General features: G+C 36.6%; 1 protein-coding gene across 13 annotated transcripts; it reads left to right on the top strand.

The window, feature by feature from the left end:
- Window positions 1–823: 823 nt before the first annotated feature.
- Window positions 824–25,132, top strand: LOC103719950 (ABC transporter D family member 1-like). 13 transcript variants are annotated; one of them, XM_088709959.1, is made up of 28 exons: window positions 844–1,020; window positions 2,262–2,416; window positions 3,473–3,714; window positions 6,252–6,537; window positions 8,507–8,731; window positions 11,052–11,249; window positions 11,457–11,911; window positions 12,570–12,708; window positions 12,798–12,876; window positions 14,514–14,752; window positions 14,891–14,932; window positions 15,080–15,195; window positions 15,280–15,388; window positions 15,467–15,625; window positions 15,924–16,023; window positions 16,104–16,212; window positions 17,486–17,576; window positions 19,098–19,222; window positions 19,340–19,489; window positions 19,604–19,676; window positions 20,879–21,059; window positions 21,141–21,299; window positions 21,948–22,109; window positions 22,192–22,398; window positions 23,762–23,916; window positions 24,033–24,085; window positions 24,182–24,260; window positions 24,364–25,132. In XM_088709959.1, exons 3-28 carry the CDS (start codon window positions 3,653–3,655, stop codon window positions 24,448–24,450), a joined length of 3,840 nt encoding a protein of 1,279 aa, XP_088566085.1. In that variant the 5' UTR covers window positions 844–1,020; window positions 2,262–2,416; window positions 3,473–3,652; the 3' UTR covers window positions 24,451–25,132. The 13 variants fall into 13 exon arrangements, with proteins under 13 accessions (XP_008807660.2, XP_088566088.1, XP_017701396.2 ...); XM_008809438.5 differs by having other exon boundaries at window positions 824–1,020; window positions 3,535–3,714; window positions 14,891–15,195; XM_017845907.4 differs by having other exon boundaries at window positions 843–1,020; window positions 14,891–15,195.

Below are 25,132 nucleotides of genomic sequence, written 5' to 3' on the forward strand. Positions count from 1 at the left end.
CCTAAAGTGAAAAATCACCTACTGCATAGATCTCAAAGCACTTTGAACCTCTTCATTCATCCGCATGCATACATCTTAAAGCATCCTTAAGAATTACTTACCTTGGAAATCTTAAAGCACATTGAACCCTATTTATTAATCCAGCTGCACAGATTTCGAAGCATACTTGGTATATAACCTATAGTGATGGATCCCTCATTATATAGATCTCAAAATATCCCAAACTTCTTCATTCATATGTCTGTATAGATCTTAAAGCATTCTTAATATACGATCCACAATTAAAAACCACACATCATACAAATCTCAAAGCACACCAAATTTTTTTATTCATTCGCACTCTGAAGAGAGTGAGGACTTTTTGGTTATATGTAATGAAAGGCTAGTGCCATCTGCTGCGGTGAGCTGGAGGATTAGCTTGGAGAAAATTTTGGAGCATGCATTTGAAATTTTTTAAAGTTTAAAGGGCACTGTATATTTTTTTTAAAAAAATGCAAGAACCCAAAGAAGTACTGGTGTTCTGGAACTCGGAAACGCGTTTCCCAGGCCCATGACGGATGTACACTCAGCAAAAAAACAATAAGGACTCGTGTGGCGTGCCGTTTGCGTGCGGCCACCGCCCGCTCTCCCGTTTTGTGTTCCCCGTGGGCCCTCGGGATAACTTGTAATCGTTCGCCGTGAACGATAAGGTCACCACGTGGCGTGCAACCAAAAACACTCCCTCTCCACACACCGTACATCGCTGTTGTGACGTCACGGTCGTACGATTGCTAAATCCACCGGCCGGAGTATCATACCCCGTTGCCGAAACTCAATATAAATTGTCCGAGCTCACAGGGCCTAGGATCGTTGTACCAAAACGAACAAGCCCCTCTCTTTCTTCCCTTTTCTTCCTCTCCTTCTCCTCTCCTCTCTGTCTGGCCTCTGGGAACCCTAAGGAGGTCTTCAAGCGTATCGGCCTCGCCTTCTTGCAGCCTTTCTGGAAGGCGTCGATCGTCAACTACACTGTCTCTGATGCAAGTAAGATTATCCATTTCTCTTTTTTTTCTTGGATTTTTTCGTTGCCACTTTCTCTGGCGTGGATTTCTTTGGCCTTTTTTGTTGTTTTGGGGTTTGATTGTCGGAATCTTGGATCGTGTATCGCTTGAAAGGAAATTGGCTATTGGATTTAAATTACGTAAATCATTATTGATTTCTTTGGAAGAGAACGAGGTCGTTAGTTTTTGATGAAGAGGGGTTGATTGTGATTGAATGGGGATTTGAGGTATCAGCTAGTAACGGGATATTGTTCCTGTTTTTATAGTTAGAGTAGTCTGCCTCCAGCTTCGATGGGGGCAAACTAGAAATCTTTCACAGCATCAACACCCCGTAAGTAGTTGTATCTTCTAAATGTTTTACTATCGATGGTGCAAACCCCGTTCTTGTTCCCTAGTTTGTCGATAAAACGAAGGATTGGATCAGAAGCTGAGCTGTTCCGCGAACGTTGGAAAGAAAGTTAAAAAGCAGAGGGAGGAGAGAGAGACCCTTTCATTTTCTTGTTTGCCTATAAAAGAAACACGACTGTTTTATGGGAAAAGTCCAACTTTAAAAAATAATAGATTCGATGTGGCCTTCTTGTCCTGTCCAGTGCCAAAACTCTGCAAAAAGATGGCATCTGTAAATTCAAGAATGCCTCTCCCTCGACAATTTAACCATGCCTATACCTCTCCTGACAGCTGTCCTATAGGTGCTGTCCATAAACTTCCTTACTTCGCTCATTTCTAGCTCTACTTTTTTGCCAGTTATCTTGCATCTATCTCAGGAACCTAACTACCACCTTATTCGTGCTCATGTTTAATTTCATGGGCCATAATTCTGTTCCATTCTTGAAAGATGGTCTTGTTACTGTGGTATAAAAACTAGTTGTAGATGTTAAGACTTCCCAGTAAGTTCTGGTATTATAACTGAATTTCTGGTTGCATATATGATATGGTTAGCATTCTTTTAGTCTTGGGTAATTTTGACAGACATGGTCATGGACATTGGAAGCTGTGATTTATGATTCTTCAAGTGGCAATGGTTCCACAAATATGCTGACACTTAGAGTTTTATGACATCCTTCATTGGTTTGATAACGCCTTCAGTTTTTCATTCTTGTTATCCGTGCTTCATGCTTCATTTGCCTGGCCACTCTTTCATTTTTTTCCTTTTTCTTTCCTATATTTTTCTGCATTACCATGATTTTCTTTTCTCACCATTACATATTTTAATCATCTGCACAGGTTTCTTCTAGTGAGATATAAGGCCGATGCGGAATAACCTAATAAATGCAAATGACAAACAATCTTATGAATACGATAAAAAATGATGCAAGGACACATGCTATGGTGGACCAGAAATCTATTTGCAGCGATATTCAATTTTTAAGCTGGCCCAGGTATTGGTATTCCTTCCAAGTTGGTATTGCTTAAGAAAAATTGATCAGTCTAAGATATTTCTAGTGCTCCCATGCATTTGCTCTCTATCTCAGTTTTATTCAAGTTGCTAGGATCTATAGAAGAATTAGGAAGAAAGAGTGGCTAGAGGGCACTTGTATTAATTTTTTTGATTTTTCATAAATTTCAACGTCTCAATCATATCCAATCTTACCTTAATTTTCAGTAACATAAATAGTCCATTGAAAAAAAAAATTGATATGCTTTATGCATCTCGGAGTTTGCCTTGTGGAGCTAGGAATGGCCGTAATGAATTACTTGGAGAAATTGATGAGTCCTTGTGTAATTTCCAATCATCATGAATAACTTGGTAAAGGGGAGTATTTAAGCTCATAGTTGTGATGACATGAAGCTTTAAATGAAAACCAATAAGAAGTAATTTCATAGTACATCTTAAGCAATTTCTGCTTCTGACTAGATGCGCTAAGTATGAAGATTGATATGTAAAATCAATTTGGCTGACACAGATCTATGCAGAATCAGGATTATACACTTTTTCTCACCATTTTTTCTTAGAAAACATAGCTTAAGCAAAATACAGTATGTAAACTATGAAGCATGTTTATAGGAAATATCTTCGCCTCAAGCAAGAAGCACCCATTTACTATGAGCAGGATTTCCTTTTCTTTTCCATCTCAATTTAGCTCTCCTGAGTCTGGAACATTTGGGAGGCGACGAATAAATCAGCACAAAAATTATCACTATCAAAAGTATGCACTATTTTTGCATGCCCCTTTTTTTGAATATTGTGCTTCATTGGCCAAACTAAATGAACCAGTTAATGAGCATAATCACACCTACATGTGTAGGAATCTTTGAATATAATTTTTTTTTATGTAATGACTGATGATAAAAATATCTCATTCATTTTATGCTACCTTTAGGATTGATACAAAAAGATGGCTGATAATCTGGACACTCGCAATGATGCTTTTCTTATTTTCCGTTTTATGACCTTATCATTTAATGCTCTTCATAACACTTTCTTCTTTGTTTAGGTGCACTTTACTGGCATGGAAAAAATTGACATTGTTTTCCATTTCTCTTTCTGCTGCGACAGGGTCAAACCTTGGGCGCCCACAACAGTGTTTCTTCCTTTTCTTACATTCAGCCTTTGCCTTCTGGAAGTGATATTTTTCACTGATCAATAAATTATTTGGAGAATTTATTTTTAAAACATGCCTTCTCTGCAATTATTGCTGTTAACTAAGCATGGGCGCAGCCTTCTGGCTTCTAGGAGGTTTGTGGAGCTATTCTACTCGTGTTTCTGCAATACCCTGAGTTTGGCTTTTTAAGGATGCTTCATTACCTCATTTGCATCTCAGTAACTATGACTATACTTGAGCTAACCCCACAATCCCCACATACACATGTTAAAAAAGAAAGAAAGAAGGGAAGGAAGGAAGAAAGAAAACAACAGCAGCAGCAGCAGCAGCAGCAGCAACAAGAACTTGTAACTTACAAATATTCTTAAAATGTTCTTGCATGTTAAGAAGAGAGTGACTAAATTCATGCAGTGATGAAAAGGGCGTCCAAGTGCATGAGGCTCATGCCATTGCAGGGACTAGGGAGGGTCAGTTGTACATAGCTTTACCCTTATGTGTTGAGAGGCTATTTCAATGTTTCGAACTTGTGACACCCAAGTCATAATGGAGCAACCTTACCGTTTTGTCAAGGCCTGTACTCAAATTATGCTGTGAGCCTGTGACGGACTTCAATACATAAATTGTCTTAAACATGAACTACAACAACCATCCAAGAAAAAAGAGAATACGATGATGTCAAAACAGGATGTTTAGTCAAGATAGACAATAGATTTATGAACTCCTTTCTCCAAGCTTCTCTTGACTAACAATATTGCACAGGATTCTTTAAAACTGACTGCATTGAAAACTATAAGAACAAAAATATCTTTAGGTTACCATATGAGTTATAAAATTGGCATTTAAGCAAATGCCAAAAGCTGTAGAGAATGTCTTCTTTGGATTAGAGTGTGCTAAGGAGCTGCAAGTATGCTGGCATGAAAACATAGGGGCTGACAATTGCTTAGATATGATGAACTTATGGATTGTCTGGGGCCTTCGGACCAACTTTTGGTTGAATTATTCATGAACTTGGACTGGGTCTGTACATCATTCATGGAGAAAGAAAAGACAAGTGAAAAATGCCTTAGAAGTATCAAAGGATGCCAAAAGAGCTGCAATAGAGTGAGGTTAACTGACAAATTGGCTCACCGCGTGAACAAGATTTGGAATGTATGGATGCAAATATTTTGACAAAAAAGTTCTGCAACAGTTAATTAAACAAGGTGATGAAGGTTAATATCTATCTGCATCATGATATGAGCTGTAAAAGCATTAGAATTTAGATAATTATGTACACTTCTCAGATAAGGTGTACTATAGTAACAATAAAGTATCCTTGGCAAGAGATTTTCAATATAAACCCTGTACTAGCATTGATTAGTCCCTTTATATATATTAGCAAGATATAGTTGTGACACAAAATTGGAGTGCATAGTTATGTAAGCTTGTCATAAGACTAATGTCAGCAAAGACTTGACTGAAGATCAAACATAGGCATAAGGACCTTATTATTTACAAGATGTAGGTGAGCAGGCCTATGTGGATGTAGCCTCAATCCAGAATGAGGGCGTACATTTAAGTCCTAACCAGACACTTGACACATGCGGTCCAAGTTTCTAATGACCTTTATCAACAATCCTGCATTATGAGTATTAGTTAATTCAGCGTGTGACTTCCTTTTTTTCTATTTTCTGTTTATTTGATTGCATTAACAAGATGACATCTTAAAATTAGGGGCCAGGTGTGGATTCTTGAGGAGCCAAGCCTATAAACTAGTAGAAGATAGTATTAGGAGGGCCATGGCCTTCCCTATCTTCAAATTGGCTCTGCCCATGGTGACCTATATTGTTAACTTTGTATCAGTGATTATATTATTTTGTCCTTTGTAATAGTACACTCTAATGTTTTGACATGTTCGATACTTTAGTGCTAGAAGGTCATATGACAAAAACCAAAATGTGTATAAGAAAAAATGGTTAAACTGTGACAATTGTCTTATTTACATGCCTTTGAACTGATAACTGAAGAGCACGGCATTAGTTAAACTATAAATTGATGGAGTACAAATTCAGAGGAAAGTATGATAATGTTAATGAAGATTGTTGGCCTGTGTTGTGCTGGAGAGTTAGAACTGCAACGACTTCTAAACAAACTTAAAAGGAAGCAGCGAGAAAGAATTTGAATAAACTTGGATCAAAGTGGGGAGCTGTGGTAATAATAATGTTGATGAAAAATACCCAAAATAGGTCTAATAGATCTTTTTTTTTGTTGCTATGGTTATGGTAACACTCAGAAGTTGCAGTCTGAATTCCAATTCCTTTTGCTTTTTATGTGCTACATGACACCCTCTCTGCACATAACTCATGTCTGCAGTTTCTATAACATTTATTTACGTTTTTTTTTGTTGAATCAGTAGACCTTTTTACATGTATTAAATTTGTCCCTATAATTTTGGCCTTCGAATCTTCTATTAGCTTTTGAATCTTCTATAGGCTTTTTATCCTTTCCGTTTGTTTATTTATTATGAAACCTATTTCGCTATATGTGACGTCATTGTCATGTACTTAAAACTTAAATAATAGGATTGTATATTTTTTGGTACTCAATGTCTTTTGTCACAAAGAACAATGAAACACATGCCCTCTATGTCCTCGGTATTATTTGGGCATCTAAAGTATATGCTATCAAACAGGAGAACAGTTGCATTAGTCTCAGGTGTTCTAGTGGCTGGTGGAACTGTTGCATATATGCAGTCACGATGGCATAGCAGCTCCCCCAGACAAGAAACTTCTTGTAACATCTCTACACCTGGTCAGCATAAGGAGAGCTTGAGCCAGAATGGTGCAAATGATAAATCAATTAGGACATCAAGGCATAAAAAAAGGGGATTGAGATCTCTACATGTTCTAGCCGCAATCTTGCTCTCACGGATAGGCCCAACGGGAATGCGCAATCTTATGGCATTAGTGGCCACAGTGGTGAGCTTTTTTGTTTTCACATTTTTGGACTGTAGATGTCATGCCATTTGATTCTTGGAAAGTTATGTTGAACATATATTTTATAGCATGTGACCCAGTTAAAATGGTGACAGTTATTTCATGCTAGTCACAATAGTGATAGCCATCACATGGCAGTACTTCGGATCACTGTCGATATCAAGTGGCATTTGACTTCCTTGTTCTTTGTTGGGCCTTGTTCTTCCCCCTTGTTTCTTTTCCATGCTTCCATGGTTTTCTTAGTGCCTATGTTTTTGTTCGTACTTTTGCATGATCTAGTAGTTTTTGGTCTCTGTGAAGCCAATTGCTGGATAAGATCCGCATATCCTTGCCTCTGATTGTTCAGGTTCCTTGGCTCTTTCTATTTAATGGTAAATAAATATTTATCATAGAAACAAAAAATCAGTGGAAGTGAAATTGCTATTACATGAAGAACTAACAAGTCCAAGACTTAGTAAAATGGGAGCAACTGACTGACACCTAGTCTATGAAGGTTCCCCCTAGAGTTTCACTGATGAACTAGTCTGACAGGCAGTCTTCTTAGCAAATTTAACATTGCATTTGCCATGTTAAACTGCAGAGTAATTCACTTCAGAAATTTCCTAGTTTCTAAATGTAATCTGCGAGTCATCTAAGATCCCCATATTACAGACTAGATATTTTGAAGATAGCATAGCCCGTAGCAATGGCAAAATAATGCTGGACCTAAAAGACCAAAGGAGTAGTCCATGATTCTGATGAATTACTACAAAATTTTTATCCATCCTCAAGCCCAGCTATTTGTCATTCTCTGATAATGACAAGTTGACGGGTTCATTCAACTATGGTGCAGAACAAACCCAGAATCATTAGATAATCTACAGCCTTTAGTTGTCTGCAGGTAGTAAAGAATCAGAGATGGTCAGAATCTTGTTGTTGATGCATCCTGCTTGTCATCTTGTCCGCTAAATAAAGAAGTGGCATTGGCAAGACGAGTTAATTATCTCCCTCAAGTTGCCCATTGTATTGAATATTGATGATTGATTGATGTTGAACCATGCCATACCATGGAATGCACATTGTTATCAAATGTGAACCCAGTGGACAGGTGTATATTCTCATTCACTTTTGGACCAATTGTGCTCCTTCACTAACTTGGAAGCTTCTATAGTGACTTTGGAAAGAATAGCCATCAGCGGCAACCACTAAGTTGATAATGCCCCTGTTGAGATCTATGCTGGATGTGAAGTGTTATGGCTTGGTAAGAATGCCTTTGTTTAGGAAACTTTTGGCATTGTCATGTGAGATGGCAAAAACTAGCATATCCCAGTAAAATAATTCACTTAATCACATCCAACCTTCATTTCATCCATGGCTTCAACATCTGTCAATCCATTATGCTCCCTGTGATGCTTGTACAATTTATAATTTTCTGCCGCTTAATTATATTGGCTATATTGTTTGAACTCTTAAGTTTCTATTCACCTGCAAGTCTAGGATTGACGTCCTCATTCAAAATCAGCACTAAATTTAAGCTGCAAATCTTTGGAAGTTTGTAGAAAACCACCAAGCTCTAGTCATCTAGGATGTGATTTTGGGAAAAGGTCCCCCATTCAAGAACCCTAGAATCCTAATGCTTTAGGTTTTTATAATATTTAAAATTAAAATGTGCCTTTTTCTTTCTCATCCTGGCTTAATTGTATAGAAAGATAGATATTCAGTAAACTCCACATGCAGGATTTTTCTGTTATTATCCATATTTTGGAACCTTGTGGTTACAGTACATGTAGTTAGTTCAGCTTCAGCTGTTTGATGTTTGATGCATTCCACCTTTACTAAGATTTGCTTTCATATATCCAGTACACCAGAGTGCTCCTGAATGGAATCAATTTTTTGCCTATGGAGATAGCTATTACTATATTGACTTATTACCCAATTTGTGAGAGAATGTTAAAATCAAACTTTATTGCAGGTGTTGAGAACTGCCTTGAGCAATCGATTGGCAAAAGTTCAAGGATTCTTGTTTCGAGCTGCTTTTCTTCGGCGTGTACCAACCTTTTTGCGCCTGATTGTTGAAAATATTCTCTTATGTTTTCTCCGGTCTACTTTGTTTTCTACTTCAAAGTACTTGACAGGTGCCTTAAGTTTGCGGTTCAGGAAAATACTAACAGAGCTCATACATGCTGATTATTTCGAGGTAACTATGGTTTCTTGATCCATTTGGCTTTTAGAACACTTGATTTCTTTCTTTTGATCTTTATATTTTAGTGTAATGCATTGCCTTAGACTTATGAATTTCCATCTTAATTATGCACATATTATGTAGGGAAAAATAAACTTGGGAGTTATGGATATGAAGCTACTTTTATGTAAGTATATGCCATGGGCAGGTTTTATGGCCGGTATAAGAGTTTTACAATTCTAGAAGAAATGACAGAGATAGACAGTTCAGGAATCATATGAATGAAGATTTAAAATATTCTTAATGTTTCTGCAATTATTTAAAAAAGACAAGTTCTTAAAAAGTGGGTCAGAGAACGGAAGGGACAATAAGATGAACCCTTTCAAACAGTATAAAGCTTGTTGTTGCTGGTGGTTATGGTTATGCGATCCTTAAACTAGGTCCAGGTGATGTGACCTCCAACATTAATATGCGCACATGGTGTATGCTAGAGGACTATAAGCAGCATTGCGAAAGAAATAATGGTATATTGTCGAACATGAGCCTGCAAAATTAAGCAGTCTACTACTTATATATGATTTAAAAAATTTAGCTGAATAACATCCTAAATATTTGGGTTATTTATTATGATAAGAAGTAATAAAGTAGCAAGAAATTCCTCAGTACATTCAGGAAGGGAAAAAGACATGATATTGCCAAGAACAGTAAGAAAGAAACTCGGATTTTGAAAAGTTTTGCATGATTACTGGGTGTGATTTATGATAAGACCTTGAAATATATCATCTTATCATTAAACCTACTTTGGGAAAGAAATCTCAATTGAATCATCCATGGATGTCTTATGGAAGAAGGGGTCTAATAAGATTGATCTTGAGGAGAGACTCAAGCTGTTGGAAAATATGGTATTCTCAGCCTTGCCGAGGTATATATCTTGGTTCCAATAGTTGTTATATTTGCTAATTTTGAGAGAATTTGCTGAGTGATGTAAGCCCTAATTGGAATTGGAGATCACACATAATTACACAGCAAAGGAATAGGTCCATATCTGAATTCCACACACAGATTGGAACCTGTATTTTGATTGTTGGTATGAAATGGCTTCAAATCTGATTACAGATCTGATTATCAGTCATATATCTGCTGTTTAACAGCAGGTTAGCATAAAAGATACTGGAAACAGAGTTATCAAGGGTGGAAAAGATAGTCGAAACAGAGTTATCAAGGGTGGAAAGAGGAGTGCGAAGAAGAATAGAAGATGTAGGGGAGAAAGAAGAAGGTTTTAGGCCACTATTAAATCACAGATAAATCAACCTATGTTTTTCCTAGCAGCATACACAGTGCTTTATAAGAACCTTATCCAACTGCCCATTCCCCCCTTTAAAAAGAAATAAATAACTCCTAACAACCTTCCAAACATGGACAAACTTGACTCACATTAAGCCTCCTAATCAAGTAAAAGAGACTTGAACACTGACTAAAATACCCCAAATCAATCCATTACTATTCATGGTAGTGTAGTGTAAGTAGTGCCCATGAACGACATCCTACAATTTATCAACCCACTAGAATGGAAAATAATGAAAAAATAAAATTCTAGCAACTAGAAACTTAAGAAATTTGATTGCATCAATCACTTCCACTTTGTGTTGGCTCGCCCTCAAGCTTGATTGCTTGGCTTAGTTGGCTTCCGCCAGGATATGGCCCTAATATTTCAGTGCCTTTGCTCTCTATCATCCACCATGAAAGTTATGATTGCTTCAAATTCATTGTGGTGCTATAGGCTTCATAGAATGCATAACTAGCTGCTTACTATTGTATAGGAAGGAGTAAATGTTATGGTATGCGTCATGCTTGACCTTCCTAAACAACCAAGGACGTCCCAAAAGGCTATGGGCTGCAGACATGAGAACTGCTTTACATAAGACTTCTTCAACATAATCATGCCCTAATGAAAATCCAAAAAGATATTGATGCTTCATGACAATTCGATCATAGTCATTCAGCCATGAACAGATAAGGATATGCCTTTCACTCCATTTTCAGGTTCAACTTTTCCACAAGTTCAGAAGAAACAACATTTTGTATGCTATCACTATATATGATAAATTCACATATTTTAATCACTAGAAACCCATTAGTTCCATATATAATATGACAATAATACAGAATTTGCCTTTCTAACTGACCCTTGTTGTCTTTTGCATAATTATCCCTGAATTATTTGTCATCTATAAATGCTTTAGATGCATATTTGTCTGTCTGGTGGTTCTTTTGTCAAACTGTCTTTTTATGTATTTCCAAAAATTTCCCCATACGATCCATTTCTGATATGCAGAATATGGTATACTACAAAATCTCTCATGTCGATGACCGTATCACCAACCCCGAGCAACGAATTGCTAGCGACATACCAAAATTCTGTTCAGAACTGAGTGACCTTATACAGGATGATCTCACATCAGTTACTGATGGCCTGATATATACGTGGCGCCTCTGTTCCTACGCAAGTCCAAAATATGTGCTCTGGATATTGGTAAAATTTCTTCCTCTTCTATATATCAAATAAATTAGTTTTCTCACAAGTCTGTTGTTGGTCTTCATTTTCTTTCTCACAGGTATTTCTATCCCTGTAAGATATGCTGCAAGCTAATATGCATCTCTTCAAATAACCTAAGACTATTATTAATTATGTGTTATCTACAAAGTAGCTTAACAGTACTAATTAATTATTAGTTCTCAGGCATATGTACTAGGGGCAGGATCTATGATTAGAAACTTCTCACCTGCATTTGGGAAATTGATGTCCAAGGAGCAGCAATTGGAAGGGGATTATCGGCAGCTTCACTCACGGTTGAGGACCCATGCTGAAAGTGTTGCATTTTACGGGGGAGAGAACATAGAAGCATCCCATATTAGACAACAATTCAAGACTCTCATTAATCATTTGAATCTTGTTCTTCATGACAATTGGTGGTTTGGAATGATTCAGGATTTTCTCTTAAAATACCTTGGTGCTACAGTGGGAGTTATCCTGATTATTGAACCCTTTTTTGCCGGCAATCTTCGACCTGATGCTTCGACATTGGGAAGAGCAGATATGTTGAGCAAACTTCGTTATCATACAAGTGTGATAATTTCACTATTTCAATCCTTTGGGACTCTCTCCATCAGTTCTCGACGGTTGAATCGACTCAGGTTATTTCTCAATCCACAAGCCTAAAGCTGGAGACAGGATGATGCCACTTTTCATGAATGTTACTTGTCTATATAGTAATAAAATATTTCAAGTAATTTTTCCTTCTAGGTAACATATATCTTGTTGGTGGCTGAAGGCTCTCTCTAAGAACTAAGATAGCAATCTCAATGTGTTCACTTTTTAACTCTGCTTATTACATATATGCTTTACATTTACCGACTAGTGCCTAGTGGGTTATATAGTACCCAAAATGTGGCGTTAGTGATGTTGTTTGCACCGAGTGTATATGAGATATAAGTTGTTTTGCTGCACAGTCCTTTGCCTGAGTTAAATCTTCCAGTTCTGATTGATGTTTATGCTTATTCTAGTTTGTAATCCTCATTTCTTCCTTAATATGCATAGATTAACTTGCTTTTACTAATGTGCAGTTTGTATTGTCATACACATCATTGTTTGGAAACATGTCATAGTTTTTATGCTGTGTATATATTTTCTGTTGAAGAGTTGAAGTAGCTTTTTGTAGTCAACAGTTTACTCTACATCCTTTCCAAATTCTGGTTTAGAGGTTTGTCAAAGCATAAATTTTGACATGAAACTTTTGAAACTCTCATGTGCCATTTCGTGGAGATATCTTTCCAACTGAGTTTCTTGTGACAGTGGTTATGCAGACCGCATTCATGAGCTGATGGTTGTCTCTAGAGATCTATCTTCTATTCAGGGCGGATCATCAATTCGAAATAGCTCTAGTGGGAATTATATCAGTGAAGCAAGTTATATTGAGTTCTCAGATGTCAAGGTAGCTCAAATTTACTGAAACATTACAAATCACTTTCCAATTATGTTTGTAATATTTGTCTTTTTTTTTGTTAATAACAATTTTTTCAGGTTGTTACGCCAAAAGGAAATGTACTGGTCGACAATCTGAGTCTTAAGGTTGAATCAGGTTCTAATCTTCTGATCACAGGTATTTTTCTTAATTATACTTTTCTATTACAATGTCTAGAATTGGTCAATGTTGTGAAGGTTATTATAATGAATCCGCATACTATGTTTTTTTCCAGACTTTTCTTGCTACTCAGAAATCTATACCAGAGTTTAGAAATTAATTTTAAATTTATCATTATTTTGTAACATGAGATTCCAATATCTGTAGTTATTTCTTGTGGTTAATTTTTGAGGTTTAGTTTTCAGGCTCTATATGGTTGATGGAGAAACACTTCGCAAAACTGAAGTTTTTCGGAAAATTGATTTTTTCAGCTGTTTGGATGATGTGGAACTAAAAGAATATGGAAGTTAGTCAAGGCTAGATGAAACTTTAGCTAGGAAACCTTTTCTTTTTCCTTTTCCTTTTCCAAAGATTTCTGAGCAACCAAATATACTCAGGGAATAAAGTACATTTTGGATAACTTGCTAAATGAGTCTATATTGGTTGAGAAGCTTATAACATAGGTGGAATGTGATATATCATCTCATGATTAGAAGGGTTGCAAAGAAACTCTATGGTTAATAATTAGGCTTAAAGAATGTTACTTTGTTGCCAACATGTTTTGCACACTGAATTTTCTGCCTAGAGTACAACTCCATTTATGAAACTAACATTTAAAAACCCTGTTTTACGAAGCGTTGACATCAACAAAAGATAGTAGTTTGCTGCTTTTTCCAAAGGTGTATTAGTTTTATGGTGTTGCCATATTGCATTTTGTAATATTTATGTCTACATGTAACCCTATATGTATTTATGGACACCTGGAGAGGTTTCCTTTTTTTTAATGCAGCTTTTAGCAAGTACCTGAACCGCCTGGTTCAGGCTGTAGCTACCCAAACCAGTGCAGAGCTGGGTGAAATGGCTGTTTGGATTGGTAAGTGGCCTGAATGGGCCTGAACCGAGAGAATTGAGTGGGGGAATTTATATTAAAAAACCACTTGGACCTTAGATCACCCTAAATTGGATGGACCTTAGATAGTCCCAAACCAGTTTGTACTACATGAATTTTTTTGGGATCGATCGGTTTTGCCCGGTTTTGCTCGGTTCAGCCCCTTTTCGGAATTGGAGGACCATTTCTCGGTTATGGGGTGTATTTCTCGGTTCAGAGTGTTTCTTGGTAAAACCAATTCTCTCTTTCCCTTACTAACTTAAATTTTTTGTTTTGTAGTAGGGGATAATTGGTATGCATCTTTAAAAGCTAATACCAGATATTGTTGATATATTGGTTGGATCTCTCAAAGCATTCAATTACATGTAAATAATATCTTAAATCTGATGAATTGTCTGCAACGTTTAACTTGGAAGCATCTAAGTTGCCTAATTGTATAGGAAATTAGTTATCACTGTTTATATTTGAAGTATCTGCTATCAGGAACCATTTGCTTGTCTTGCTGGGTCTTCATTGTTAGTTTAGTTTGACTTACTGCAAGTCTTGAACCTTAAACTAACCCTTGATTACGGCATGTGCCTATTCTGTAACGATTTTTTCTCTGATATGCTTGTGATCTATGCTGTAATTGACATTTATCTGCATAAATATCCACCAACACATGCAAATAAACACAGCCTCTTTTTGGTTATCAAAAGCCTATCCATTTCTCCTATTTTTCATTCAGGTCCAAATGGAAGTGGGAAAAGCTCCCTTTTCCGGGTTCTTGGAGGCCTCTGGCCACTAATAGCTGGTCACATTGTAAAACCTGGGTTTGGTTCTGATCTCAATAAGGAGATCTTCTATGTCCCGCAACGACCATATACGGCTGTTGGAACACTTCGTGACCAATTAATCTATCCTCTTACAGCAGATCACGAGAGTGAACCACTTACACATGATGGAATGGTTGAGCTGCTGAAAAATGTAAATTAATTCAAACTCTTTCCTATCCTCTCAATTTCTTGAACTGTTTTATATTGCAATTTTTTTGCATTATCGTAATGGTTCCATACTTCACAAATGGTGAGACAAAAGTAATCTTAGCCATTGTCCAATTGGCAGGTTGACCTCGAGTACTTGCTGGAACGTTATCCCCTTGACAAGGTAATTAACTGGGGTGATGAACTATCCCTTGGTGAGCAACAGAGACTAGGAATGGCCAGGTTGTTCTACCATAAGCCTAAGTTTGCCATTCTTGATGAGTGTACAAGTGCTGTCACAACTGATATGGAGGAACGTTTCTGTGCTAAGGTTCGAGAAATGGGGACGTCATGTATTACTATATCTCACCGCCCTGCATTAGTTGCATTTCATGACATAGTTTTGTCCTTGGATGGGGAAGGAGGGTGGAGTGTTCAGTACAAGAGGTTATAGCCAATGAATTTTCTTTTCACTCTATCTAAATGACATATTTCAAACATTCTGAAACTATATTTTCTTGAGTGATGCAGGGATGGTCCATCATTTTCTAATGAAGCGCCTGATCTGCTAAAATCTTCTGAATCTGATCGTCAAAGCTATGCGCTGGCTGTTCAAAGAGCTTTTACTATCAGCAGAAAGGTTTTGACATATTAGAATATTATCTTCTGATTTCTGGATTTTGTGCAAGGTGATTTGTTCATGGCTTACATTTGGCAGGACAATGCATCACCAAAATCCAAGGGGCATTCTTATTCAACAGCGGTGATAGCATCATCTCCTGAAATACAGTACAATGTTCCATTGCCCATGGTTCCACAATTACAGAGCGCTCCAAGAACATTACCGCTTAAAGTAGCTGCAATGTTTAAAATACTGGTAAGCATCATCCTCCAGAAGTGCCAATTGAATATTCTTGTTTGGCTTGATTTAGAATCCAGAAAGGTTATACTGTCTTTTCCCCACTTTTTTTGCCTGCATGTATGCGGGTATGCATGTCTTCTAGAATTTGATTGATCACAATAATTCAGAGAAAACTAAATTAAATTTCAAAAATGCTGTTGAAGCAATTCAATCACCACTACTGTGAACATTGATATTTGAAGGTACATGATATATATGAGCTGGCATAAATTTGGTGTTTATGTGCTCTCCGTTTTGGCGGTTTCATTTCCAGGTTCCCACTCTGCTGGATGGACAGGGTGCACAGTTGTTTGCAGTTGCTTTACTTGTTGTGTCTAGAACATGGATTTCGGATCGCATTGCTTCTTTGAATGGTGTGTGAAATTTTATCATAAGTGGCCTTCAGAAAACAACTGGTGAACTGTCTCCTTGATTGTTTTTTTAACTTTAACAGGGACTAGTGTGAAGTATGTCTTGGAGCAGGACAAGGCAGCCTTTATTAGATTAACTGGCATTAGCATTCTTCAAAGTGCTGCATCCTCCATTGTTGCTCCATCACTAAGGTATGCACTTCATTTTTTGTTTTGTTGAGATTTGACATTGCCTGCTTGTAGGATTTAAACATTCTCTATTTCTTGAAAATCGCAAATTAATCAGTGAAAAATGACCAATTGTATGAGCCCATCAGATGATATTTTGCTTCTGTGTAAAAGTTGTTTGTATTTCTATCACAAATTATATATTTTTCGTTACATGATTACAATGCTTATGAATAAACACTCGCCAATACCGAGATATATGCATGTGAGAAAATTTGTGCTTAGCCTTTCAGGGGCAAGCCTTTTAGGTTTTCCTAGTCTTGGATGCCTCACCCAGTCAAGAAACCAACAATAGCATGTAAAACACGCCTACGTTTCAAAGCCTTAATTCGTGTCTTGTTAAAAATAAAAAGAAGACTTGCTATTGCTTCCTAGCAATTACTTGCTAATATCATAGCATTTTAGAAAGGAAAAGGTGCAAGAATCTTCTTAGAAATTATATATATATATATATATATATATATATATATATATATATATATATATATATATATATATATATATATATATATATATATATATATTGACAAGTAGGAACATGATTTTGCAAGAAAAATACTGCTATTCTGTCCCTATTTTTTCAGCAATGATGACTTCGTGTTTGTTATCTTATGCCATTTGGCAGTATACCACAACACCAAGAGATTTGGTAGATAACACTTGAATGAATTTGATGATTGATCTGTTGTTGCGACTGACTGAATGACTAAGTAAATTTAATTTGATTGATTGAGAGATTTGCTAAACAAACAAGTGCTTTTATAAGAGACTGGCTTCAGGCCGTTCATGGTTTTATATATAATTGTTTGCGTCTATTTGTTCTATATTCTATTGGAACGGCCATGAAATGGTCATAAAGCATGCAGTCCATATTGTTTCCTCCATGCATGTTATATGCACCATTCATTTGATTTTGAATATTCGCTGCTTATACGACCTTTGCTGTTATATATTGTTTCTGATTGCTGTACATTTTCACATGATAAAATATCATTTGTGCATCTTAAATGCTCTAAGTGTTTACTGTTTCTCATGCAACTCTTTGGGGCTAGTTCCAATACTATAGCAAATGATGTATATGAGTTTTAGGTTTCAGACTTCTTTTTCTTGTCAACACTCTTTTATGATCATAAATTGTTTTTCACTTCTGATTTGAATTTACCTATTATTGCTGAGTAAGGAAGTGTCAAGTAATAATTTAACATTCCTTTGTAAAATATGCTTTTGTGGTTTACAGGTACCTTACGGCCAAGCTTGCCCTTGGATGGCGAATTCGTTTGACTCAACATATACTGAAATATTATTTGAAAAGAAATGCTTTTTACAAGGTAATATTTTCTCCATGAAATTAAGACACTTACAGTAAATATTATTTGCAGTCCTGTTGTAACTTAGAGGATGTCTTTGATAATTTAAAGAAGTATTTCCTTTCTCAATGAGGATTGCATGACTTCTCTAGACATTTGTTTTTCTTTCTTTTCTGTGGTGGTGGTGGGGGGTCATTAAACTGTTAATTATGTGATGCAGGAAGGCTAGCAGAGAGAATCTTTAAACTAGACAGGACTTAGGAACTGAAATTGTAGCCTGCTGAACTTTTTAGTTCAGTGCTGAATTTGAACCTATCTATGATTTTAGTTCCTGCTGAACTTTTTAGTTCAGCATACTTTAAAAAGTTAGGAACTTGTGTATTCCATAGACAAGGTTGGCTCCTTATCATTAAGTTATGAAGGGTCAATTACTTCAAAGAGTTTTTTAGAGGATTTTCTAGTGGTCTTAGAAACACAAATGTGGGACAAGAAGAACTTGGTTCGGTCACTCGAGAAAACTTGACCATTAAGTTGTCGCTAGATGGCTCTTGTTTATTATGGAGTATTTGTTAGGACTCTCAGCAGAAAATAGAATATAGATTACAAATTACAAAAGGGTGTACAGTTTATATCGTTTAGTGAGGACTCTCATCACACAAAGTAAAAGAAAAGAAAGAAAAGAAAATCCACCATGAATGGATAGCCTTATCCTATCTACGAATGAGGAGTCCTTCAACCAGGAACACCTCTAAATGCCTGAACTTCATGCGTGACTCTTTCCTTTCCAAATCCCTCTTTTGTTTTCCATGATTGTAGTCCAACTAGGCGAATCATAAGGACTCATTTGGTTTGCAGGAAGAATTTTTTCTCATCGGAATATTTTTTTTTGGAAAGCTGATTCTTGAAAATATGATGCCTGGGAAAATGGTTTTGGCATGTTTGGTTAACAATGGAAAATTGGTATATTCCAGAGTGGCTTATGTTTGGTTGAGCATTTACTTTCTTGAGAAAGTTGTGTGAAATATCTATTATACTCTTAATAAAAGGAAAGACCTTTTCCATAGATTTGATGGCTTAAGGGTAGCTTTGGAAAAAAAGGGATCCCAATTTCTAACTAGTGGAAAAGTAGCTTTCTTATGTCCCTCATGGGTTTTTCTTTCTCCTAAAACATGAAAATCTTATTTCCATACGAATGTTACTTTCTCATCTCTCTTCTTTGAAAATTCCAACCAAACTGGAGGTCTTTCTTCATTTTGCTGTTGACCACACTTTTCATCCTTTTCCCGCGAACCAAATGAGTCCAAAGTGACCAGAGAGGAGCATGGGGACGAGCCCTTCTTTTCTTCCCTCCCATAAGCTTCCATGCTGTCTTCTTTGCACCTTCAGTCATATAAGCATTAGCTATCAACATTAAATTCCGTCGAACTGATCATATTACATGATAAGTTATTCCTTGAACTGCTTTTGGTGCTTATCCTTTATGATACACTGCAATAGCAGTGTTTTCTGAATCTAGGCATAATCTAATACTCTGTGTTCCAGGTGTTCCACATGTCAGGTAAAAATATTGATGCAGACCAGCGAATAACACGTGACATGGAAAAGTTAACCAGTGCTCTCTCAAAATTGGTCACTGGAATGGTAAAACCTTCTGTAGACATTATTTGGTGAGTACTTTTTGGGTTATATATGCTATGCAACTTTTGTCTGGCTTCTAAGATTTGGTCATTGTGAAGCCTTGGTATAAATGTTGACATGTCTATGATGTTGCTTAAATGCTGAAGGTTCACTTGGAGAATGAAACTCTTAACTGGACAAAGAGGAGTTGCTATATTGTACCTTTACATGTTACTAGGCTTGGGCTTCTTGAGATGTGTCACCCCTGATTTTGGTGATTTGGCAAGTAGGGAACAACAGTTTGAGGGAACATTTAGGTAAGCATTGTTGCTTCCTTGCTCCATGCATCTTGTTGTTTTTCTATTTTGCTCCCTGCCCATGTTCCTATTTATATTCATAGTTTACTTTCTGTGCTTTATCCATTTTGCTAGGTTTATGCACTCAAGACTCCGTACACATGCTGAATCCATTGCTTTCTTTGGTGGTGGTTCTCGGGAAAAAGCTGTAAGTTTCTTGTAAATGCCATGACAGTCCACTTGTATCAAGATACTAATGTTTTCTGTGGTGGCATTTTTTTCTAATTATTGTACCATATTTATTTGTTTTATCTCAGATCATTCTTTCAAGCTTACAATAATATAAGAAACTTACATCTAATTAGCATGCCAAGCATATAATTTTCTTAGGGATGATTCTGTATGCTCAACAAATTGGCAGAAAGAACCTTCCTGGACTGCTCTGCTTAATTGGGCTGAGTTTGTGCTGTAATCTTTTTGTCTTTATATACATGTTGTGTTTGTGACAGTAGTTTTCTTATAATTTGTTGAAGAGCTTGATATAAAAATTATATCTTTTAGTCCAATTTGATCTTCGTGCGACCTCTTCTATGTTATATTGAGATTAGCCTGAATGAATATCTTGCACATTAGAACATTTCTAAAATCTCAGTTTAATCTGCATGCACATAGGCAGAGTGGAAAGTATTTCCGCACCTTTTAGTGGCATTTTATCTTCCTAATCCCATAAGTTTAAACAAAATTAGGTGCAATTTTTTGAATTTGAGCCATTTGACTATCGATTTTTTTTTTTTTTAAAATAGTTCTATCTGCTCTTTCTCTCTAAATTGAAGCAAAAAAGATTTAGAGAGAAACACAAGAAATGCGAAAGAACTCAACTACGGAATGAGGGCGACCTATGGAAATACATTGGTTTCTTACTCGTGCAAAGGAACTATTTCTTGGCAATTGTGTGGGCGGTCCACAATTGTTGCCTCCCTTAAGGGATTCGTCAATTGTGTTGGATCCTGCAGACCACGCCGAAAGTCCCGGCTTAACGATCAAAACCCGGAACATATCGTAGCAACAGCTATAGCGCTCTTTTTTTTTTTTATTGGGATGGCAATCTCGGACCAACCAACCAGCCGGTTTATAAACAAGTACTAATGAGGAAATGAAAACTATACTAAGCTAAAATTACCAATCTATATTCTCTGGATTTGTCTTGTCAAGGATGTATGATAATATGAACAACCGGACTTCACTTAGTTGCCTAATTTTAAGTATTTTGACATTGTAGACCTTCCACTAGGTAATTGTGTCAGATGCGTTTTTGTTGTACTTTTCCTACATTCTGTCATAGAATATACCTGATGCAGAAAAGTTTTCTGTCACTCTTGATACTTTAAACATGTTTTCTACATTAAACAGATGGTTGATTCAAGATTTAGGGAGTTGCTTCATCACTCGAAGATCCTATTGAGAAAAAAATGGCTGTATGGTATATTAGATGACTTTGTCACCAAACAACTTCCTCACAATGTGACATGGGGACTTAGTTTGTTATATGCTATGGAGCATAAAGGAGACCCTGCTTTGACTTCTACACAAGGTTGAACATATTATGATGGTCATTTCAGTGTATTCATTAATTATAGGTCATCTGATATTTACAGTAATATAATTCTTTCAGGGGAGCTGGCACATGCATTGCGCTTCTTAGCGTCCATAGTGTCACAAAGTTTTCTGGCATTTGGGGACATACTTGAGTTGCATAAAAAATTCCTTGAACTTTCTGGTGGTATAAACCGGATCTTTGAGCTGGAGGAGCTTCTTGATGCTGCCCAGAGAGGTAAGTCTCATTTTGATCATCATATTAGTATGTATTTCCCCTTCTCACCTTTATTCCGGAACTTTCTTTTTCAAAGAATGTCTTCAAAGTTGCTGTTGGTAGTTTTCTAATGTCATGTTGAAGTTCTTGTTTTTTTTTTTTTTCAATTTTCCCTTGCCAAGATAGCTATGTAGGGGCTAAATGAGTGGAAGGGTGTCTGACCTTTAAGTTTTACATGGTTAATGTTGCTAGGAATTATATTATTCTATTAAACTTACTGTTTCGTTGAATTTATTGATTGTAAGTACAGGATTCTTCATGTCTGGTGTCTTTGGGATGATATCAGCAACCGTATAGCAAAATCCAATTGAATCCTACTTTTAATGCATAATTGTTCATGAATTTTAACTGTACATATTTAATGTATGCATTTATCATTCTGCTGCTGCTTTCAATTTTTCATTTCAGTTTTTAATTGCTTAATGTATTGGTGACTTGCTTTATTGAATTCATCATTAAGATACCTGCTGTGGATGTTGAGATGCGCAATTTGCCCTTTCCATTTATTTAAAAAAGAAATTCATGGATATTGGTGCCATTAATGTGGCCCTTTGGGGATTTTTATCATCTGTTCCCTGATGGAAAACGAACAATCCTCAATCTGTGCAGAGATTTCTCTACCTGATGCTTCCATGTCCTCTGAAGTAAATGAATCACCTGCTCAAGATATTATTTCTTTCACTAAGGTGGATATTATCACCCCATCGCAGAAGCTATTGGCTAGGCAACTGACATGTGATATCGTACGAGGAGAAAGCCTGCTTGTTACTGGTAAATAGTATAATCTTTTAATTTTGAGTCTATCAGGAACTTGATCAATCTTGATCTTATTATTTTTCATGATCTGTTGAAGGACCTAATGGGAGTGGGAAGAGTTCTGTATTCAGAGTTCTTCGAGGTTTGTGGCCTATTGTAACTGGAAGACTTGTCAAGCACTGCCAATGCATGTTCTATGTTCCCCAGCGACCATATACAAGTCTGGGGACTCTAAGGGATCAAATCATATACCCTCTTTCTCGCGAGGAAGCAGAGGTGAGGATGCTCACAATATTTAATATAGGTAAGTCAGCAAAGGCCTATTTTGATAAGTGGTTGATTTAATTGAAGCTTTACGGTATAATAAAGGAATGATTAAGTTTTAGATTGATATGGGCGAAGTTATGTGGGAGTGATTAAAATATGTGTCATTCAGCTGTTTTTATTCTGCATTACTACTGAGGAAAGAGCTAAATTAGGAAATCTTATCTGGTAATGGGTAGCGAACAGACCTGAAACATATGCCAAGGATCCAACATGCTTGTGAGAAAAGGGGTTGGATCTGGTGTGCAAAATCTAGAATATAGCTATGCTTTTGCATGCATAAATGTACTCAATTTATTTTTGTCTGTGTGCCAGCCTTGAGGACTTGTGCAGTCAATATTTCAAGTGGCCGCATGCCTAATGCTGTATTGTTGCTATATAGGTGTCAAGGATTTAAATGTGGCATGGCTCATGTACATCTGATGCAGGAAGTTCTCAAGCTTGATTCCCCAAGTGAAATTATATGTATATCACATTCAAAAAGACCTTGTTCTGTAGTTTCTCAGTTCAAATCCTACATCACTCTCACAGGAAAACTTTACCATTGACAGATGGGCCCAAAATTCTCTGAATTTAGATTCCTAATCATACTTAAATTCCTTTAGATCTTTGTGCATAAGAGATAGCCTTTTTGATCAAACCAGGCTAATGGAGTGCATCATAAATTCCCATGTCTTCTTTCAACCTCGTTATAACAGCTGGTTCAACAATTCTGTAATATCTTATTATAAACACCACTTGATCCAATGAACCAAATATATTGTAATGTGGAACACTGTTGCAGAAAGGATTAGGATATTATGAAAGATATGTTAAGGTTATGCTTTTTTTTTTAATTCAAGTACATACAAACCATTTCCAAAAGTTTTTGCAGTCAGGAATTTCATGTTTTAAAATCACAGACACATTAGAAATACATGTCTCAACAAGACAATACTTCTGGATTTGTTTATGCATTTTCCAGAAGCTTCTGAAAAATTACTCTGGTTAGCAACTTCAAACCACTAGAAGACATTGATCAAATGCTAGAGAGGAGAAAGTTCCAACAGATGTATGTTATTGGTCTAATTTAACAAGTATGAATTGCCTATTTATGTTATGCCACTGTTACTTGTCAATCAGATGAACCCGCTGTTGGCTATGATAGAGTTATATATATTGCATTTGAAAAATACATACAAGTAAATGGCACCTCCTAAGATAGATACTTGCAGTTTTTTTTAAAAAAAAAAAATCATGTGCTATATAGTGAATATGTTACTTGAGAGAGTTTAATATTTTCTTTTCTTCTCTTATATAGTATATGTCAGAATACTTCACATTTACAGTACCATGATGTGTAGGTGGCAAGCCTGATGCTGCTCGTCTTCTGGATGCTCACCTGAAGACTATTCTTGAGAATGTTCGATTAGTCTATCTTCTTGAAAGAGAAGGTTGGGATGCTACATCAAACTGGGAAGATGTTCTTTCGCTAGGGGAACAACAGAGGCTGGGCATGGTGAGTCAAATCCTCAACTTTTACTCTTATAATTGAGGAATCATCATCATTTTTTTTGTCCTTTCCAAATCTTTGAGTTCATGCTGCTAATACATAGCTAATTATGTAAATTCCAGGCTCGGTTGTTTTTCCACCAACCAAAATTTGGCATCCTTGATGAGTGCACAAAGTATGCAGTCTATTAAGTTCTTGGTGGATGTATTTGTTGAGTGGTTTAAATCATAACTGCCAATCAGGTTCTTAATACTCTTTTTACTTGTTACAGTGCCATTAGCGTCGATGTTGAAGAACACCTATACAGACTTGCAAATGAAATGGGCATAACAGTTATTACGTCTTCCCAAGTAAGCAAAGATGCCACACCATTTATTGTTCATTTTTTTAGCTTAGCTTAAATCATCCTTACCTCATTTGTTGTTTTAACTATTTTATTTACTTTTTCTATAGCGTCCTGCCCTCATACCATTCCATTCCATGGAGTTGAAACTTGTTGACGGTGAGGGCAGGTGGGAGTTATGCGCAATCAATCAGTGAAATTTGTCGACATATTTTGTTGGAATTTGTGTTAGTGTTTGGGCAATTTATGCCTGTGGAAGCAATCAGACTTGCTTGTTATGACAAAGCCAACAGTGCCGTGGTGCAGCTAGAGATTTAAAGAAATACGCCAACACAGGTGAAGCCAGATGTGTAAGTAAATGCAGATTCTACCGTGAGATGGGACTTCTGCACAAGTTCGGACCTTTTGTGCTTCTGGCGAACTTTTATTCTTTTGTGCGAGATTTTGAGCCAGAAGAAAGGTACATACTATAGGTATAGATCATAGACGGAAAGAAGAAAAAAAAAAAAGTTGGGTGGGGTTCCTTACTTTGATCAATAAGAATGGGAGATACTATAGCGAGGAATTTTACTGTACAGTCCAATCCATTAATCTAATACGTCATCTACAAAGAAGCTGACATTATTTCAGATCAACTGAAAGATGTGTCAATATTAGCCTTGCCAAATTTTGAAGCTCATGTGCAGTGAAAAATCAGGTGCATGAAGAGTCATTCTGACAGGTCTTACACTTCCATAACGGTATGGATATGGGGCTTTGAATTACGACGGTTGGTTTTTGTACCTACCTTCTATTCTTTTTATATTTAACACATCAGAGCTTGCTAGATTTTATTGCATCAGCTGGTGGAGATCTGGAATAACATTTGACTTCTTTTGG

Source organism: Phoenix dactylifera, chromosome 13 (genome assembly GCF_051530095.1).
Source record: "Phoenix dactylifera cultivar Ajwa chromosome 13, Ajwa_hap1_PhDact_Kaust_v1.1, whole genome shotgun sequence".
NCBI lineage: Eukaryota > Viridiplantae > Streptophyta > Magnoliopsida > Arecales > Arecaceae > Phoenix > Phoenix dactylifera.

Coding starts and splice junctions, on each gene's coding strand:
- LOC103719950 (XM_088709956.1), top strand. CDS start 6,187: ATGAAACACATGCCCTCTATGTCCTCGGTATTATTTGGGCATCTAAAG. Junction 11,250..11,456: donor AATATGTGCTCTGGATATTG/GTAAAATTTCTT, acceptor ATTAGTTCTCAG/GCATATGTACTAGGGGCAGG. Junction 23,917..24,032: donor AACAACAGAGGCTGGGCATG/GTGAGTCAAATC, acceptor TGTAAATTCCAG/GCTCGGTTGTTTTTCCACCA.